The 20,603-nt window shown below is 43.6% G+C and overlaps 2 protein-coding genes across 6 annotated transcripts in view; one reads left to right on the plus strand and one right to left on the minus strand.

The window, feature by feature from the left end:
- Nucleotides 1–11,160, minus strand: part of ints9 (integrator complex subunit 9) — a 35,622-nt gene extending 24,462 nt beyond the window's left edge. The window contains exons 1-5 of the mRNA XM_080199856.1: nt 11,089–11,160; nt 7,581–7,708; nt 5,865–5,925; nt 1,844–1,906; nt 827–966 (exon numbers count right to left, since the gene is read on the minus strand). Coding sequence (XP_080055982.1) covers nt 827–966; nt 1,844–1,906; nt 5,865–5,925; nt 7,581–7,708; nt 11,089–11,097 — 401 coding nt within the window. The 5' untranslated portion in view covers nt 11,098–11,160. The remainder of the gene's footprint in view (nt 1–826; nt 967–1,843; nt 1,907–5,864; nt 5,926–7,580; nt 7,709–11,088) is intronic.
- A 293-nt stretch (nt 11,161–11,453) lies between these two features.
- The window catches only part of LOC145351149 (homeobox-containing protein 1-like), a 45,167-nt gene continuing 36,017 nt past the window's right edge, over nt 11,454–20,603 (plus strand). For all 5 annotated transcript variants that reach the window (XM_080200817.1, XM_080200819.1, XM_080200821.1 and 2 more), the window contains exon 1: nt 11,454–11,653. The gene's annotated coding sequence lies outside the window, so the exon portion shown is untranslated. The remainder of the gene's footprint in view (nt 11,654–20,603) is intronic.

A 20,603-nucleotide genomic window follows, 5' to 3' on the forward strand; every position in this document is an offset into this window, starting at 1 on the left:
CCTTTCTCATCCTCTAAAGGACCAACATTCACCCTAGCCAGCCTCTTCCTTTTTATATATTTATAAAAACTCTTGCTATCCTTTTTTATATTAAGCGCTAGCCCAGCTTCATAGTTTCTCCTACCCTTCCTTATCAACTTCTTTGTCAATCTTTGTTGACATTTAAACCTCTCCCAATCCTCTTCTCGCCCACTACTCTTAGCTACTCTAAATTCCTCCGCTTTTAGTTTAACACTTTCCTTCACCTCCTTCGTTATCCACGGCTTATTACCTCTCCTCCTACTATCCTTTTTGACCATCGGAATAAATTTCCGTTGAGCACCAAGAAAGATCTCCTTAAAGATCCTCCACTGCTCCTCAACAGACCCTCCCTCCAACGCGCTCTCCCAGTCCACATTCGCCAATTCTTCTCTCATCCTACCGTATTCCCCTCTATTCAAACAAAGGACGCGTGTCCGGGAACCCACTTTCTCCTCCTCCATCTGCACCAGAAACTCCACCATACAATGATCGCTCTCCCCAAGAGGATCCTTCACCACAAGGTCCCTAATTCTACCCGCTTCATTACATAGCACCAGATCCAAGATAGCTCGCTCCCTCGTTGACTATTGTGGTTGACTATTCCAAGGGCATATAGAAATAGGCAATAAATGCTGGCCAGCCCATGTCCCACGAATGAATTAAAAAAATTTCAACCAGGGTCGTTCCAGGTCATTCCAACCAGGGGACTGCAGTCATTGCCAGCAGAGAGGGGGAGGATAGAAAATGAGGAAAGGAGAGAAAAAAAAATAAAGTCATGTTTAAAACACTACTGAAGTGCGCTTACCTTCCAATCTGCATTGTGGGCTCAGTGGAATATACAGTCCCTGTGAAGCCAGTGTGCTCTGTGATATACGGCAGTGCCATCATACAGTGATAATTTGATATCAGGATGACATCTACAGTGGAGAGGTCCAGTAACTCTGTCTGCAGTGGAGGTTACAAAATATTTTAGAGAAATGCAGCGACAATGTGAAATGAGGTCCAGTGCAAAGGACATTATGTCTAAAAGGGAAGGGATGTCTGAGGCGGGGCTTCCCAAATGAGATGCGATTCTGGGGTCAGAATGGCTGCCGCAGAGCTCCATCTAAACGTTAACAGTTGTGGAGGCCCCTTGAAATCCTTGTGGTGTTTTACTGGTGGGCTTAAGACCTGGTTTCTACCGAAAAGGTCAATTCCTAAAATATGCAAAGATAGTAAAACTCTGCCGTCTGCTCTCACACATCTACCCCTGCTCCCCACCTCCACAACTCCCACCGAGGGGTCAAAGCCTCAAACTGAGATCGCAGTGGGAAAAGTTTGGGAAGCACTAGTTTAGGGGAGAGTACTCTCCCAAAGACTGCATACAAATGTTATATTTCTAAACTAAAACCCCAAGAGGGCCTCATCATCCAGTTCCTTTTACTCCTTGTGGGGTGGCACAGTGGTTAGCACTCCTGCCTCACCGTGCCAGGGACCTGGATTCAATTTTCGGCTCGAGTCCGTGTGGAATCTGCGCATTCTCCCCATGTCTGTGTGGGTTTCCTCTCAGTCCCAAGTTGTGCGGTTTAGGTTGATTGGCCATGCTAATTGCCTCCTCAATGTCCAAAGATGTGTAGGTTAGAGGATTAGTGAGGTAAATGTGTGAGGTTATGGGTAACTGCGGCGGGGGGAGCCTGGATGGGATGTGCTTTCAGAGAGTCACAGCAGACTTGATGGGCTGAATGGCCTCTTTCTGCATTGTAGGGATACGATGATAATGCTTCCCGATCAACATCAAACTACTGCCCTTTCTGATGTCATATCACAATGTAATTTGTTTTACCTCAGGTAGGCAGAATTCTGGTACAGAGTCAATGAACACTCGCCCAGCGCAATCTTTCAACTCCTAGAATTGAAACATTAAATTAATGGCGTTTAAAACTCATGCAAGGAATTACAAATAGTCACTGATTGTTTCTGAATGAGTGAAGAAAAACCTGTGCAGTATTCAGAATCCTTGCATGCTCACCATTCGCAACCGTGTCACTAACTGTGACGAGCAGTCCACGGTTCCATCCCTGATGTTCCCTTTATTTGTGTGCATGCTCAGTGACGTCACCATAGGGATGGAGTCACTCGATATCTACACTGCTGCAACATACCTCGCTGTCACTTCCCTCAAGTCTAGGAACTTAGGAGTAGGCTACTCGAACCCTCAGGTCCGCTCCACCATTCAAACAGACCATGGCTAATCTATATCCAAAGTCCATTCATCTGCCTTGTCCTCCATATTCCTTGATGTTCTTATCCACAAAACAATCGAACCATCTTAGATTTAAAATGATTAACTCAGATTGCTCATTCTGCTTTGTGGGGAAGAGTTCCATACTCTTACCACCCTTTGTGTGAAGAAGTGTTTCCTAACTCATCTCCTGCAATTGGAGATGTGGGCATTGGACTGGTGTGGGCACCATAAGAAGTCTCGCAACACCAGGTTAAAGTCCAACAGGTTTATTTGGTATCACAAGCTTTCGGAGCACTGCTTCTTCCTCAGGTAAGTCAACTGACGAAAGACTGTGTCATCTCCTGAAAGGCTTGGCTTTGATTCTGAAGTTATGTCATCTGCCAATATCTTTCACAATCTTAAAACCCTCAGTCATATCACCCTTTAACTTTTGATGTTCCAAGGAATATAATGCTAGTTTATGTAATTCCTCCTTGTAGTTTAACCTCTTGGAAGACCAGAAACAGTCTGGCAAATTTGCTATGCACTATGGTCAATACATCCTTTCTAAGGTTTGCTGCCCAGAGCTAGAGATAGTACTCCCCAATGTGTTCAGAACAGGACTTATGCACAAAACCAGAAAATGCTGGAGAAACTCAGCAGGTCTGACTGCATCCGTGGAGAGAGAATAGAACCAATGTTGCGAGTCTGGATGACCCTTCATCAGAGCTGAAAGCAAAGAAAATTAAGCAAGATTTATACTATTCGGGGGTGGGTGGGGGGGGAGGAGGAGGCATCTGTAATTGGACAAGGGAAACGTAAATGGTTATGATAAAGGCTGAGAAAGGTGCTAAAAGTGTTCATTAAGGGATTGAAGTGTGTGAATGGCAGAACAAGTTACGGATTGTTAAGGGACTGCCCGAGGAATGTGGCAGTTGACCCTGAAGGGAGCATGGGGGGGATTTAGAGACAAGATGAAGAGCGAGATTTTAAAAGTGGAAAAATGGAAATAAGAATAAAAAGTAATGAAAATGGATGAATGAGAAGAAGAGAAGAAATGAAATAAAATAAATGGAATTCGGGCGAAGGTGGGCGGGAGAGTTCAGGCTCTGCGCTGTAACAACACTCTCCAACTACCCCTTCCTCGAAACATTTTATATTCCTGATCTCTAGAAAGGAAAAGGTATATTCCAACAATTTGGAAGCAGAAACAAAAATGGAAAGGGAGCTTTTATGCTGGCTGGTATTTACTTGCAGGAAAAGTGCCAGGTCCATTAGTGACAAATAACTAGTTCCTGGTTCATGTTAATATTTTAGAGGTAATGTTTTACTCTGGAAAGACTGTAACTAAATTACTGGGCTCTAGAGATTGCCAAAACACCTGAAAGAAAATGGCAGTTCAGAATGTCATTGATGTTTCTTTAATAGAGTCGATGGAGCCATAAAACAGTAGGTTGCCTTACTTAGTTAGAGAGCTGAAGACATAATGTCTGCACTGTTTGCAAAGAAGTGCAGTCCACAAAGATGTTTTGCATTTGACATTAGAGTTCAATTAGTTCAAGAGCATTCAGTGAATCTTGAATGGGTAACTGGTAACGGAGAAATAGATGGAGCTTAAGGTGGTTCACTAGTTTCAATTTATCTTAGTATCTGCAGCAGGGGAAGAAGCTCCATACTGAAGAGGTGCTGCAATTAGCAATCTCCAGGGAGTTGGATTCAGAGAAGCCTTGGGAGTTGTTTGGTGTAGCAGGTGTTTGCAGTTTGGATCTCGTGTGGTTTGCAGTTCACAAAGACGACTTGGGAGATGTTAACAGAGAAGCTGAGAAGGTGGCAGGAGATCACTTGGAGGCAAGGGTTTTAACAAGGTTTTGTGACTCACAGTGGTAACTGGTGTCTCGATGGGTTGCTGAGAAATCTGTGGGATTTGTCTTTATCCCATTTGCCTTTTAAAGTCCATTTGAGGTGTGTTCGACCTCAGTTTGCACTTACTTGATGAGAATTCTGAACTTTAGAGCACAGGATATACATTGTAGATTGTTTTACATTTCTGGCTTTGCGCAATAAAGCTTGTTTTGAACCATGGAAACTTGCGCACGTATTCTCCTAGTGGGCAAGTGGGATTTCAAAACTTTGTCCACTTTAAATAAAAATTTGAAAATGCTGGAAAATTTCAGGTCTGATAGCATCTGTGGAGAGAGAATAGAACTAACGTTTCAAGTCTGGATGACCCTTCATCAGAGCTAAGGGCAAAGAGAATCAGCAGAGATTTAAAACATGAAGGTGGGGTAGGTGCTGTATTTGGACAAAGGGGATGTAAATGATGGTGAAGGCTGCTGAGAAAGGTGCTAAAAGTGTAATTTATTGCATTCGCTGCTCCCAATGCAGTCTACTCTACATCAGAGAGCCAAACGCAGATCAGTTGACCGCTTTGCAGAACATCTTCGGTCTATCCACAAAAAGGACCCAGATCTTCGTGTCGCTTGCCATTTCAACATACCCCCTGCTCTCCTGTCCATCCTTAGCATTTTGCAGTGTTCTAGTGAACGCCAATGCAAACTGGAGGAATAGCACCTTATCTTCCCATTGGACACTTTACAGCCTTTCGAACTGGACATTGAGTTCAATAACCTCAGAGCATGAATTCTCCCCTCCATCTACACCTCATTTCCATTCATTTTATATCATTTCTTCTTTTCATCTCATTCATCCATTTTATTATCCTTCTTTCTAACTTGCAGCTCTCCTTCACGCACCCCTCCCTCCCGGGCAACTGCCACATTTCTCAAACATTCCCATAACAATCTACACCTCTGTTCTGCCAGTCAGACGTTCTGATCATTTTATGGATGCTTTTAGCACCTGCCTCAGCTTTTATCATTATCATTTCAGAGTTGACGAGGAACTTCTTCACTCAAAGGGTGGTGAATCTCTGGAATTCTCTGCCTGTTGAACTGGTGGAGGCTACCTCGCTAAATATATTTAAGTCATGGGTAGATAGGTTTCTGATAGACAGGGGAATGAAGGGTTATGGGGAGAAAGCGGGAAAGTGGAACTGATCCACTTCAGATCAGCCATGATCTTATTGAATGGCGGGTTAGGCTCGAAGGGCTAGATGGCCTATTCCTGCTCCTATTTCTTATGTTCTTATTTATATTGCCTTTGTTGAATTACAGCACATCCCACATTTTCATAGTATAAATCTCTTCTGATTTTCTTTGCTCTTAGCTCTGACAAAGGGTCATCCAGACTCGAAACATTGGCTCTATTCTCTCTCTGCGGAAGCTGTCAGACCTGCTGAGATTTTGCAGTATTTTTTTATTTTTGTTTCAGATTCCAGCATCCGCAGTATTTTGCTTTTATCTTAAACAAAAAGTTACTGGTCTCTTTAATGAAAATTATACTGATCACAGGAGACTTCAGGGAGGAAGAGGGAGAGGAAGCAAGAGAGAGAAAGAGAGAGGGAGAAACAGTGATAGAGAGTGAGAGATAGAGTGACTGAGAGCGAGAGCAATAACTCAGTCTTCTCACCCAAATTAAGGGAGGTAAAGTGTTTACTGCAGAGTATTGTGAACAGTTGTGACCATCATTCAGAATGAATTTTTCATGTTTGTACAGTACACAGCTTCCATTCCTATTATACCTTTTCCAGCATGGTATTTCCATCCTTTGAAATCCAGCCTGGTAACTTCGAAAGTCTTGGGCTTGGAGAGAAAGACAAACGTTTTAAAAAAAAACTTTGCCCCAATCTAAATATTTTAACCTACATTATAATAATGCACACTATCAAAGCTTTTCAACTTACATTCACCAGAACAGTTTGTAAATTTTTGTTTAAATGTAATGCAATAAGAATTTATACCACATAGGAAAACAGAGCAGATCGGTTGGCCAGTGGAGTCTAATTGGTGGACACATTGCCATGGAGAATGCAACTTGAAACAGTTAACGCCCAGTTCAAATTGGGTAGGGTGACTCTGATTGGCATTGCCCTGGGGAACGAACCAAGGAATGGCTATTACCGAACCTTGCATTTAGTTGAAAAAGGCACAATGTGTGGACGAGTTCTTAGGACAGGACCCTGTGTGTGAATGTATGTGGCTCCTAACACTGCGAGCCCAAATAATAATCTTAAAATGCTGTTCAGTGCAGTTTTCTTTATTCATTTGTGGGATATGGGTGTTGAGAGCAGGCCAGCATATATTGCCCATCCCTAGTTGTCCGAAGGCAGCTGAGAGTCAACCACACTGCTGTGGCTCTGGAGTCACGTAGGCCAGACCGGGTAAGGGCGGCAGATTTCCTTCCCTAAAAGACATTAGTGAACCAGATGGGTTTTTCTGACAATCGACAATGGTTTCATGGTCATCAGTAGATTCTTAATTCCAGATATTCTTTTGTTATTATTGAATTCAAATTCCACAACCTGCAATGGCAGGATTTGAACACAGGTCTCCAGAACACAATCAGAATTGTTCAGCAAGATCACAGAATTGCAGAATCACATCTAATGTTAGGCACTATGCAAGACACCACATATACTCACACACAGCCCTTCTTGCAGGTTCCTCATGAGGGTGACTGGATATTGATTGTGGAGTGACTGGAAAATTGCAAAGATTTTCTACTATTCCTTTTCTAGAAATTCCAGCCCACTGCGGATACTTTTTTATACTCTCAGATTGTCAAATTATTTCACTTCAGTGTTGGTTTGTTTGACAATATTATTCCCCATTCTCTCCTGAAGTTTGCTGGGACATTTGTCTAACTATCCATTTTGTGCTGGTACTCTTGCAAGTGCTGGCACCATTCGTATTACCAGAGATTAATTCCCCAGTCTCACTGGCACTCTTTCCCTTTATCCTATAGAGTTGGTCTTCTTCGATTTATACCACCTCCCATCCCCGTCCCAACTGCAGCTCTGATCTGTGTCTGTCCCAAAGGATTGAACTTAGCTGTTGAAGGCAGTTCCAGCTCTTGCAAATTTAGGATTATTATATGTATGCACCACAGCAACATCAGGTAGCTGTGGTGGGTGGATGAGAGACAGAACATACAGACACTCTCAGATCAAGAGGCCTGCAGCGTGGTCCTGTAGCTCCAGTGATCAGCAGTAGGAACACAGGTTGATTGTTATTTGTGGGAGTCTGGTGTCACTGATGTTCTACCCTTATCATTACCCGAGTTTAGCTAAGATAATTCAGCAGGGATGAGAGCTTTAACCTGGGATGTTTCTAATATATCCAATGCAACCTTACAGCAGATGGTTTATTTGACAAAAAGAAATATTGATGGAGCCTCCATGATTTAAAGTTTTAAATGTTACCTAGAAATACTGGAAAATTGAATAGGAAAAGCTTACCTGTGGACAAGTGGCAAAGGCAAGAAGTGGAGTGCTGAGGTCATGTCTAACCCACAGTCCAGCATGATAGTGGTGGACTTGAACTTCAGGACATTGCATGGTAATGTCGGATGACCAGACAAGCAGTACTGAGGGAAGAAGCAAAATAACAGTGTTTCACTGTTCAAAGAAACATACAAACACGTTTAAGTTTAAAATGTATTTATTAATGGCACAAGTAGGTTTATCTTAACACTGCAATGAAGTCACTGTGAAAATTCCCTAGTCACCACTTTGGCACCTGTTCAGGCACACTGGGGGAGAATTTTAGCATGGCGAATGCACCTAACCAGTACAGCTTTCGGACTGTGGGAGGAAACCAGATTGCCTGGAGGAAATGCACACAGACATGGGGAGAATGTGTAGACTCTGCACAGACAATGATCCAGCCAGGATTTGAACTCGAGTCCTTGACGCTGTGTGGCAGCAATGCTAACCACTGTGCCACCTTGTGTAAAATGACGCACAGGGTTCAGTAGCACTCGCCACTCCTCAAATACTGAAGTAGTCTGTGGCCACATGCTGTGCAGCACTCAAGCCTGGGCTAGTACTTAAGTGCCAAGCAATGATGATCTCCAGCTGGAGAGAATCTAACCATCTCCCTCTGCCTGCACCCAGCGAAGTCTCTCAACGTGTTCCATCCTTCCTGAATAAACCTTTTTCATTTTGATCAGTCGCTAGTCAAGGACTTCCATGAGTCAGCAGGTATGTTTAGTCTCTTTAGGAATGTTTTGAGGACATCCATAAATGGTTAAACGTTCAAACCCTCCACTACTGGCACACAGTAGTGGCAGCAGCCAATACCAGATACAAAATGCACTATAGCAACTTGCCACACTTCCTTCAACAGCAATTTCTAAACCCACAACCTCCACCACCCAGAAAGGCAAGAGGAGCACGGGAACACCACCACCTTCAAGTTTCCCTCCGAGACACTCATCATCCTGACTTGAAGTTGTATTTCCATTCCTTCATCGTGGCTGAGTCTAAATCTCTGAATTCTTTCCCTAACAGCACTGTGGATGAACCTACACCAAATGGACAGTAGTTGAAGAAGGCAGTTCACCAGCACCTTCTTAAGGGCAATTAGGAATGGGCAATAGATGCAGGCCTAGCCAGTGAGACTCACATTCCATGAAAAAAAATTTAAAACAAAAATCATAAGGAAACTGTACTAAGCGAAAGTATTCTTCTTCAAATAAAGGGACATCGTCCATTGGAACTCCTGGAATTAAGTCCCCTTTTGATGCAGCAATTTTAAAGTTATAAAAGATTTTTTAAAAACAAAGTAAATTCCAGCTAGCTGGTTTGATTTGATTTATTATTGTCACATATATTAATATAGTGAAAAGTATTGTTTCTTATATGCTATACAAAGCATACCATTCATAGAGAAGGAAAGGAAAGAGTGCAGAATACACTGTTAGTTATAGCTAGGGTGTAGAGAAAGGTCAACTTAGTGGCAAGGTAGATCCATTCAAAAGTCTGACAGCAGCAGGGAAGAAGCTGGTCAGTTGGTACACGACCTCAAACTTTTGTATCTTTTTCCTGATGGAAGAAGATGGAAGAGAGAACGTCCGGGGTGCGTGGTGTCCTTAATTATGCTGGCTGCTTTGTCGAGGCAATGGGAAGTGTAGACAGAGTCAATGGACAAGAGGCTGATTTGTGTGATGGATTGGGCTACATTCTCAACTTTTTGTAGTTCCTTGTGGTCTTGGGCAGAGCAGGAGGCATACCAAGCTGTGATACAACAGAAAGAATGCTTTCTATGGTGCAGCTGTAAAAGTTGGTGAGGGTTGTAGCTGACATGCCAAATTTCCTTAGTCTTCTGAGAAAGTAGAGGCATTGGTGGGCTTTCTTAACTATAGTGTCAGCATAGAGAGGGACCAGGATAGGTTGTTGGTGATCTGGACACCTGAAAACTTGAAACTCTCAACCCTTTCTACTCCGTCCCCATGATGTAGACAGAAGCATGTTCTTCTTTACGTTTCCTGAAGTTGTTTCCTGGCATTATGGGGATAAGGCATCGGTGGGATTGCGGTCAATGCAAGCTCAATGGACCGAACGACTTCCTTCTGCACTACAGGATTCACGAAATTTGGATTATTTCCCAATAGGTCATTTCAGACATTAATTTGAGGAAAGAGGCAGGTATATCCCCTTCCTCCTCCTTGTATATAAGATGAATACACGCACAACATTATACAATGTTAAATTCATTTTGAACAGCACGTCCATGGGGAAGACTACTGGCACAGCGGTTAGCTCTGCTGCCTCACATTGCCAGGGAGCCAGGTTCGTTTCCCAGCTTGGGTCACCATCTGCGCAGAGTCTGCACGTTCTCCCTGTGTCTGCATGGGTTTCCTCCGGGTGCTCCGGTTTCGTCCCACAGTCCAAAAGATATGCTGGTTGGGTGCATGGGCCATGATAAATTCTCCCTCAGTGTACCCGAAATGGCGCTGGAGTGTGGCGGCTAGGGGATTTTCACAGTAACTTCATTGCGGTGTTAATTTAAGCCTACTTGTAACGATAGTAAATAATGTAATTTGAGTAAAGAGGCAGGCATCTTCCTCCTTCTAGAGCACAAGATGAAGACACAGGCATAATATATAGATAACTCATACTGAACTCTGTTAAACTCACATGAACTGCTTGTCTCTTCACTCCAAGTTGGACTGCCTTGCCTTTGTAAGAGAATTTGTAATTGAAATACGTGTGATGAAGCAGGTTCAAAATGGAAGATGGAGTGAAACCAGCATGGCACTCAAAGTATGTTATCGAACGTAATTAGTATAGTAGTCAGACTGATATGACTGAATGAAATATAACCAATATAATTACCCATGTAACCCACCAAAGTTGGTATAGTAAACACTTATTAATGAATATAGACAGTAGCCTCCTGAGGAACACTGGACATTGTCCAGTTGTCCAGCTTAATACGTGACTATAACAAAAAGGAGAGTAAAATAAACACGTTTTCTTCACTAATTGATCTAAGTTAGCTAAACCACGATTATTGTATAAACAGAATAGTTTGGATAAGGGCAGAGACTGGAACTACCATGGTTTCAAGGACAAAGAGATGTACTAATGAGGGACCAATCTCAAGCAGGGTAGATAAAGGGCTAGCCCAGAAATAATGATGGCTAAAACAAGGAAATCTAAGGGTAAGATAAGAGTTCTGAGAGATGGAGCTGTAATGTGCACAAAAAGACTGTAAGCAGAATGATTCATTGGATTGATCCGAACATCCCGGCTTTATTGTCTTGTGCTGGAAAATAAAGTCTACTGCTTGGAGGATTACGACTCAGACTCTCTGTTTCAAACGGTTAAAATCAGTTGTCGTCCTGGGGAACCACGACACCTTCACTTACACTCACAACTAACCCATAATAGGTGAGTCCCCACGAGGTAAATCCCTCAATCAGCTCTTAAATCAATTTAGAAACGGGAAATAATTCCTCACCAGCTTCATTTTCTCCCGTCTTCAAGCAGCCAGAGCTGTTTCCATGGACAGCTTCCTTCCCCTCCCCCCCCCCTTTCCAGGAGGTCAAATGTCAAGGTTCAACGGCTCTTTTGCGATTTGTCTGGGGGGGGGGGGGGGTGTGGAAAAGAGGATGCCAAAGGGACAGCGCGTGCGTGGAGACGGCATAGCCCGCAAGGCAGGACGGGAGGTGTAGTCCGGCGCTGAGCCGGCGGCCGGCCGGCAGGGGGCCGCGGACTACAGGTCCCGGCGTGCCCCGCGGGACGCTTCCCTGCCGGTGGGGGGGGCAGGGGGAGGACCGGGCCGGCTCCCTGCCTCCCTCCCCCCCTCCCTCCCTCTGTGGGAGTTTGATGTTGTTAATCATGGCGGGTCTGAGGCAGACAAAGGCGCTCACTCTCACTCCTGAGGCGCAGGTTTAAGAAAGTTTCTCACGTGCTGCACTTTTAATTAAAAAAACACAAATGAATCCTTGGGGGGAGAAAATACCCTGGTTATGTTTAAATGGGTGAGGCTATTTCTAATAATCAGAGAGGAAGCTGAGAAGGTGGTAAGTGTTGTATTTATTTCAGCTTGAGGCTGTTTGTTTTTAGTTGTGGGAAGTGATTCTTGAGTCTTTTGTTTTATTTTAGGTCACTGTACGGAATGTTGTGTTCTCATACATAGTATTTTGCGTGTGGCCACTTTGCATTGAGTCAACTCAGGGCTAGTTAACAGCTGTCAAATTTTAAAGCAAATGCAGAGATTTAAAATAAGGAAGGTGATAAACACAAGGGTGCTTATTTTTCTTCCCAAGAGTTCAATGCGTCAAAATTATGAATGTTGTTTAAGAAAATAAATTAGTGTGTTACTTAAACCGAATGAGATGTGACGTTTCTGAATACGGTTTCAGTGGTGTTGGGAAATGTCTTCTTTGAAGACTCTCACGAGGATCGTGCAGGCAAGTAAGTTTGCAGTGGACCTTTGCACTACACAATCTCACCATACTAGGATGACTTCTGGTAAGTTTCCATATGGAGATAAAACACCTGTAAAGTCTTGAAATGTGTTGATTCTTGTGTATTTCTCCTTCTGGTTTGGCTGCATTCACATCGCAGACTCTTGTCTGTATCCTGCCAATATTTATCTGGTAGTGCTGACTGAAGCAGATATGAGCTGCTGTGATAGTGGTCCTGATAACTTACAATTGAAATAATCCAAAAATGGGTCTTTTGTCTTTGGGAAACAAGATTGTTGATGCACTGTCTGGGAAAAAGTCTTTGTAGTTTGTGTGGATGACTGTTTCCTGTTTGGTCATTGTTGCAGGAAGGTTGAAGAAGGTGCCTGTTTGTGTCAATTTCCTTCAATCCACTCCATATTTTATAGAATGCTAACAGTTTATAGTGACTTCTATTCCAAATCTTTGATCAAATATGATCAAAGATGTGATTGCACTAGAAATGATGTAGAGGAGATTTACCAAGGTAATTGGTGTTGCCTGGGCTGGAAAGTTTCAGCTCAGAAGAGAAACTGGAGTTGTTCTTCTGGAGCAGAAAAGGTTGATTTGATTTATTATTGTCACATTTATTGGCATGCAGTGAAAAGTATTGTTTCTCGTGTGCTGTGCTGACAAAGCATACTATACATAGGGAAGGAAAGGCGAGTGTGTAGATTGTAGTGTTACAGGCATGACTAGGGTGTAGAAAAAGAACAACTTAGTGCAAGGTAGAACATAAGAACATAAGAAATAGGAGCAGGAGTAGGCCATCTAGCCCTTCGAGCCTGCCCCGCCATTCAATAAGATCATGGCTGATCTGTCGTGGCTCAGTTCCACTTTCCCGCCCTATCCCCATAACCCTTAATCCCCTCTCTTATCAAGAACCCATCAACCTGCTTCTTAAAAATATTTAGCGAGGCAGCCTCCACCACTTCAACGGGCAGAGAATTCCAGAGATTCACCACCCTTTGAGTGAAGAAGTTCCTCCTCAACTCCGTTCTAAACCGCCTCCCCTTTATCTTGAGGCTGTGCCCCCTAGTCCTACTGGCTTTTTTGAGCGGGAAGAGTCTCTCCACCTCTATCCTATCCATCCCATTCATCATCTTATACGTCTCAATGAGATCTCCCCTCATTCTTCTAAACTCTAACGAGTACAAGCCTAGTTTATTCAGCCTCTCCTCATAGCTCAATCCCCTCAACTCCGGTATCAGCCTAGTAAACCTCCTCTGCACTCCCTCCAGGGCCAAAATATCCTTGCGCAGGTGCGGCGCCCAAAACTGCACACAGTACTCCAGCTGCGGCCTCACCAATGCCCTATACAGCTGCAGCAAGACCTCCCTACTTTTATATTCAATCCCCCTCGCTATGAAGGCCAGCATCCCATTCGCCTTCCTGACCACCTGCTGCACCTGCAAGCTGGGTTTTTGCGACTCATGCACAAGGACCCCGAGGTCCCTCTGCACCGTAGGTCCATTCAAAAATCTGACAGCAAGGAAGAAGCTGTTCTTGAGTCGGTTGATATGTGGCCTCAAACTTTTGTATCTTTTTCCTGACAGAAGAAGGTGGAAGAGAAAATGTCGGGTGCGTGGGGTCCTTAATTATGTTGGCTGCTTTTCCAAGGCAATGGAAAGTGTAGACAGTCAATGGATGGGAGGCTGATTTGAGTGATGGACTGGGCTTCATTCACAACTTTTTCTAGTTTATTGTGGTCTTGGGCAGAGCAGGAGCCATACCAAGCTGTGATACAACAGAAAGAATGCTTTCTATGATGCATCTGTGAATGTTGGTGAGAGTCACAGTGGACGTGCCAAATTTCCTTAGTCTCCTGAGAAAGTAGAGATATTGGTGGGCTTTCTTAACTATAGTGTTGGCATGGGGGGACCAAGACAGGTTGTTGGTGATCTGAACACCTAAAAACATGAAGCTCTTAACCATTTCTCCTTCAGCCCTGTTGATGTAGACAGGGTAAAAAGTCTGACAACACCAGGTTTTAGTCCAACCTATTTATTTGATAATATTCTCACTAGCTTTCGAGGGGACAGCCTCTTCGTCAGGTGAATGGAGAGTTCTGACGAAGAGGCTGTCCCCTCGAAAGCTAGTGAGAATATTATCAAATAAATAGGTTGGACTAAAACCTGGTGTTGTCAGACTTTTTACTGTGTTTACGCCAGTCCAACGCCGGCATACCCACATCATGATGTAGACAGGGGCAAGTCCTCCACTGCGCTTCCTGAAGTCGATGACAATCTCCTTCGTTTTGTTGACATTGAGGGAGAGGTTATTGTTGTCACGCTGGTCCACCAGATTCTCTATCTCTTTCCTGTACTCGATCTCATCATTGTTTGCGATCTGACACACTACGATGGCGTCATCAGCGAACTTGAACATTGAGTTGGAGGGGAATTTGGCCACACAGTCATAGGTGTATAAGGAGTATAGTAAGGGGCAGAGGACACTGCCTTGCGGGGCACCGGTGTTGAGGATGATCGTGGAAATGTAGAAAATAGAAGCAGAGCAGGCCATTCGACCCTTTGAGCCTGCTCCACCATTCATTTTGATCATGGCTGATCACCAAATTTAGTTTCTTGATTTTCCCCCTTTTTCACCTCCATATATAGAAAATGGAGGAGGTGCTATTGCCTATCCTTACTGATTGCGGTCTGTGGGTTAGGAAGTTCAGGATCCAGTTGCAGAGTGGGGGCCCGAGGCCAGGCTATGGAGTTTGGAGATGAGTTTTGTAGGCGTAAAGGGGGGGGGATCTGATCAAGGTGTACAAAATTATGAGGGTCACAGGGTAGATAGGAAAAAACTTTTCCCCATAGCAGAGGGGTCGATAATCAGGGGCCATAGATTTTAAGATAAGGGACAGGAGATTTAGAGGACTTGAGGGAAAGCTTTTCCACCCAAAGGGTAGTGGGAATCTGGAACTTGCTGCCTGAATGGGTGGGAGAGGTGAGAGCCGTCACAACGTTTAAGAAGCATTTAGATGAGCACTTGAAATTCCATAACGTACAAGGCTATGGACCAATGTTGGAAAATGGCATTAGAATAAATAGGTGCTTGATGGCTGGTGCTGACACAATGGACTGAAGGACCTTTTTTTGTGCTGTAAAACTCTACGATTCTATGATAAAGATGTGGTAAAGGATGGTATAACCTTATATTATCACAGTTGTTTGAAGTCAGGTAAAATTGTGATAATCATAGGTAACCTGATACAAAAACAGGAAATGCTGGAATATCTTAGCAGTCCTGACAGCATCTGTGGGGAGAGAATAGAGTCAATGTTTCAAAACATTGGTTCTATTCCTCCACCCACAAAATGCTATCAGACCTGCTGAGATTTTCCAGCATTTTCTGTTTTCGTTTCAGATTCCAGCAACCGCAGTATTTTGCTTTTTATATAGGTGACCTGATAATCTTCAAATATGCCTTTTGCCTTTGTGTGCTGTTATTTACATGAGTTTTCATAAGTGCTATAAACCCTCCCAGTCTTATTATATATGTACCATAGGCTGCTGTGGCACAGGGGTAGCTTGAAAAGTGAAGGTTCTGTATTTTAATCACTCTGTTATATTTAAGCAGAGGCTGGACGGTGGAATGTCTCTCATTAAATGGGGATTTTAAAGGATCAGATAAAATCTAATTTTGCAACATTACTGGATATCTTCAAATATGCTTAAGAATGCACTGGAATTAAATTTGGCGCAAGTTTTCTCTAGGTTATTTCATCTTCATGTTTTATACACAAGGGGCTTGCACAAAGACAGGCTGAATACAGTTGAGTTCCTTATTTGTGATGCAGCTGCATAAACTTGACTGTGAATGGGGTGGCAATGGTGGTCACACGTGGTCTTGTTCGAATGGCTGAAAGCACTTGAGTGCATGAGTGACAAAATTAGATCTGCCCAGAAATGCCTTGATTAAAAGAGAATCTTTCAGCTGGCTACAATAGAGATGTGCTTGTTTTCTCTCCCTGGTTCCTCTGAAGGCGTTCTAGAATTCTGAGCTTCCAGTTCAAGCACGGAGTTCTGCGAAGAGCAGGAAAGTTTTCAATAAGAAAAGCCTTTGTAGCAGCACAGAATTCCATCATGCTGATTCCAGCAGAAATATCTTGTCCAGAAGCAGTGCTTGCAAGAAGAGAGTCAAGTTTGGTCTGTTCTTATTAAAAAACAATAAATTGTAAGAGCATGAAACAAAGCCAGGGATGAGAGGAAATAGAATCAATCCATTTGATCATTTCAACTCTCCCAGTGAGCATCCCAATTTGTCTTCAACTCCCAATCTGTGTGCTGGATCATTCCAAGGGTTCTTTCATTTATTTAAATTTTAGTTTGTTTATTTAATGTCACAAGTAGGCTTACATTAAGGCTGCAGTGAAGTTACAGTGAAAATCCCCACGTCGCCACACTACAGCGCCTGATCGGGTACGCTGAGGGAGAAATTAGCATGGCCAATGCACCTAACCAGCACATCCTTCAGACTGTGGAAGGAAACCAGAGCACCCGGAGGAAACCCACGCAGACATGGGGAGAATGTTCAGACTCCACACAGACAGTGACCCAAGCCAACGCATTGAACCCTGGTTCCCCTGTGCTGTGAGACTGCAATGCTAGCCACTGTGCCATGATGTGGGTATGCCGGCGTTGGACTGGCGTAAACACAGTAAAAAGTCTGACAACACCAGGTTTTAGTCCAACCTATTTATTTGATAATATACTCACAAGCTTTCGGGGTTAGTCCCTTCGTCAGGTGAATGGAGAGTTCTGGCCTCAGACAGAGCATATAAAGCACAGACAGTTTAGAGATTACTGATTAGAATGCGAATCCTTACACCTAACCTGCTGTTCAAGACCTGAAGTGGCTGATAATGTGAGTGGAAGGAGCACTGATCACAGTTTAAAGAGATGTGTATTGTCTCCAGACAGTGCAGTAAGTGAGGTTTTGCAAACCCAGGCAAGTCACGGGGGTTACAGATAGTGCGACGTGAACCCAAGATCCCTGTTGAGACTGTCCTCATGTGTGCGGAACTTGGCTATCAGTCTCTGTTCAGCGACTCTGCGCTGTCGTGTGTCGTGAAGGCCGCCTTGGAGAATGCTTACCCGAAGGTCAGAGGCCGAATGCCCGTGACCACTGAAGTGTTCGCCAACAGGAAGGGAACAGTCTTGCCTGGTGACTGTCGAGCGATGTTCATTCATCCGTTGTCGTAGCGTCTGCATGGTCTCCCCAATGTACCATGCTTCGGGACATCCTTTCTTGCAACGTATCAGGTAGACAATGTTGGCCGAGTTGCAAGAGTATTTACCATGTACCTGGTGGATGGTATTCTCACGTGTGATGATGGTATCCATGTCGATGATCCGGCATGTCTTGCAGAGGTTGCTGTGGCAGGGTTGTGTGGTATTGTGGTCACTGTTCTCCTGAAGGCTGGGTAGTTTGCTGCGAACAATGGTCTGTTTGAGGTTGTGCGGTTGTCTGAAAGCAAGAAGTGGGGGTGTGGGGATAGCCCTGGCGAGATGTTCGTCTTCATCAATGATATGTGCCACCATGCTGCCAGGCTTTATCACCCTGTAAGAAAGGAAATATTTTTCTAAAATCTTTGTCTTTCAGCTGAGACTTAAACCAAGGTCTATCAGACCTTTCAGGTGGTTGTAAAAGGTACCACAGTGGTATCTTGAAGAAGTGAGACTTCTCATTGTGTTTACCTCAGTCCAACACCAGCATTTCCACATCTTGAAGAGCAGGGGTGCTGATGTTTACCCCTCAATCAATGTAACAAATACATATTATCTGGCCATCACCACGTGGCTATTTGCAGGAATTTGCTGTTTACGCATTGGCTGCCCTGTTTCTTACATTACAATAGCGAATGTACTTCAAAGGTACTTCATTGGCTATAAAGTGCTTTAGGACATCCTGAGGTTGTGAAAGGCACTAAATGAGTGCAATTTAATTCTTTTGAATGTGGCTGCCAGAATTTAAGTGTTGAAAATGAATGCCTTCTAGAGCCTTAGTATGGCCTGTGTGATTTATCCCCATCTCAACATTCGATTTGCCTTTTAATTATTTCTGCACGTTATCTCAACATTGTTTTCACCCCCAGGCAGCCTCTCTGCTTCCATTGAATACCTGCGGACACCATTCTTTCTTCCAGTGTTCATTACTCTGCATTTGCTGGTATTAAGTTCCATTTGCTGATTATCGGCATAAATATGAATCTTTTCACAAAACCCTAATTGCATTTCTCTTTATTTCAGTGGCTTCTGTAAATTTAACAATTTGTTCCTTTCGCTCTGTAAAATAGGATCTGAGCAAAGATTTCTTTTTATTTATTAGTCACAAGTAAAGCTTACATTAGCACTGCAATGGAATTACTGTGAAATTCCTGTGATCAGTTTTAACTTCCTACTTGCAACACCACACCTCTCACGAGTACACAGTTTCCTATCACTTTTTTGTCCTGTTTCTTATCCTGTCCCACAATCTTCTCAGGATTTCCACATATTGTGGTTTTAACTAGTTCCCTTTCAGTTGGGAATTTGTTAAATGTTTTTTGGCATGTTTGCATCGTAGGGCACCTTTCATATTTTCAAGACCTTCCAAAGCCCAATACAGCGATTATACTTTTGAAATGGAATCACCGATGTGAATGTGGCAGCCAGTTTGTGCATGACAAGATCCCACTGTCACTGAGACAAATTATCTTTTTAATAGATGTTGGAGGAGAGATAGACATAGGCTAGATCCGCAGAAGGAGCTGCCTTTTATTTTCATAATACCATGGGATTTTCTGTATCCCTGTGAGTTCATGGACGCAGTAGAATCCATCGAAGAGGGGTTAAAGAGGATCTGTCCTCATACAGCAAATACTATTTTGATTTTAAGTCATTTTTCTTTTTATTGTGATAGTATTGTGCCTATTTCACTGTTGATCCAGGAAGCAAGACCCTCATTGGGGTAACAAGCCCTGTTCGTGCAGTAGTACTGGGGAAAATACGACTATACTTTTATGTTTGAAATATGACTAGTTTATTAGTCAGAATGCAAAAACTAATGCACAAGCTCACTTCTTGCACAGAGCAATACTACCGTTTTCACACAGGGGCAGCACAGTGGTTAGCACTGCGGCCTCACGGCAAAAAGTCTGACAACACCAGGTTTAAGTCAAACCGATTTATTTGTGTCACGGCGCCAGGGACCCAGATTCAATTCGGGTCTTGGATCACTGTGTGGAATTTGCACGTTCTCCCTGTGTCTGTGTAGGTTTCCTCTGGGTGCTCCGGTTTCCTCCCACAGTCTGAAAGATGTGCTGGTTAGGTACATTGGCCCAAAAAGGCACTGGGGTGTGGCAACTAGGGAAATTTCATAGTAACTCCATTGCAGTGTTAATGTAAGCCTTACTTGTGACCAATAAATACATTTTTTTCTAAACTTTAAACATGGAGGTGATCAGTATCCTGTGTCCTGCACTTAGATCTTGTCTTGCCTTCATGAGTTGGTCTTAGATTCTTGCAGCATATCTTCTGACAATCCTATTGCCCAATTTCCTATTCCTAACCTGACTAGAATTTGTAAACATAGAACATTACAGCGCAGTACAGGCCCTTCGGCCCTCACTGTTGCGCCGACCAGTGGAACCAATCTAATGACCCTCTAACCTAAACTATTCCAATGTTATCCATATGCCTATTCACTGACCATTTGAACGCCCTTAAAGTTGGCGAGTCCACAACTGCTGCAGGCAGGGCATTCCATGACCTTACTACCCTCTGAGTAAAGAACCTACCTCTGACATCTGTCCTATAATTACCACCCCTTAATTTAAAGCTATGTCCCCTTGTGTTAGCCATCACCATCCAAGGTAAAAGGCTCTCACTGTCCACCCTATCCAATCCTTTGATCATCTTGTATGCCTCAATCAGGTCACCTCGTAACCTTCTTGTCACCAATGAAAATAACCTCAAGTCCCTCAGCCTTTCCTCATAAGACCTTCCCACATACCAGGCAATATCCTGGTAAACCACCTGTGCACCCTTTCCAATGCCTCCACATCTTTCTTATAATGCAGCGACCAGAATTGTACACAATACTCCAAGTGCGGCCGCACAAGAGTTTTGTACAGTTGTAACATGACCTCACGGCTGCGAAATACAATCCCTCTACCAATAAAAGCTAACACACCGTACGCCTTCTTAACAACCTTATCAACCTGGGTGCCAACTTTCAGGGAGCTATGCACATGTACCCCGAGATCTCTCTGCTCATCAACACTACTAAGAGTCCTTCCGTTAGCCCTATGTTCTCTACTCCTGTTATTCTTACCAAAGTGAATCACCTCACACTTTTCCGTATTAAACTCCATCTGCTACCTCTCGGCCCAGCTCTGCAGCTTGTCTATGTCCCTTGCAAACTGAAACATCCATCCTCACTGTCTACAACTCCTCCAACTTTGGTGTCGTCAGCAAATTTACTAATCCATCCTTCTACACCCTCATCTAGGTCATTTATAAAAATGACAAACAGC

This window comes from Carcharhinus amblyrhynchos, chromosome 12 (assembly GCF_965287045.1).
Source record: "Carcharhinus amblyrhynchos chromosome 12, sCarAmb.v2.hapA, whole genome shotgun sequence".
NCBI classification, from domain to species: domain Eukaryota; kingdom Metazoa; phylum Chordata; class Chondrichthyes; order Carcharhiniformes; family Carcharhinidae; genus Carcharhinus; species Carcharhinus amblyrhynchos.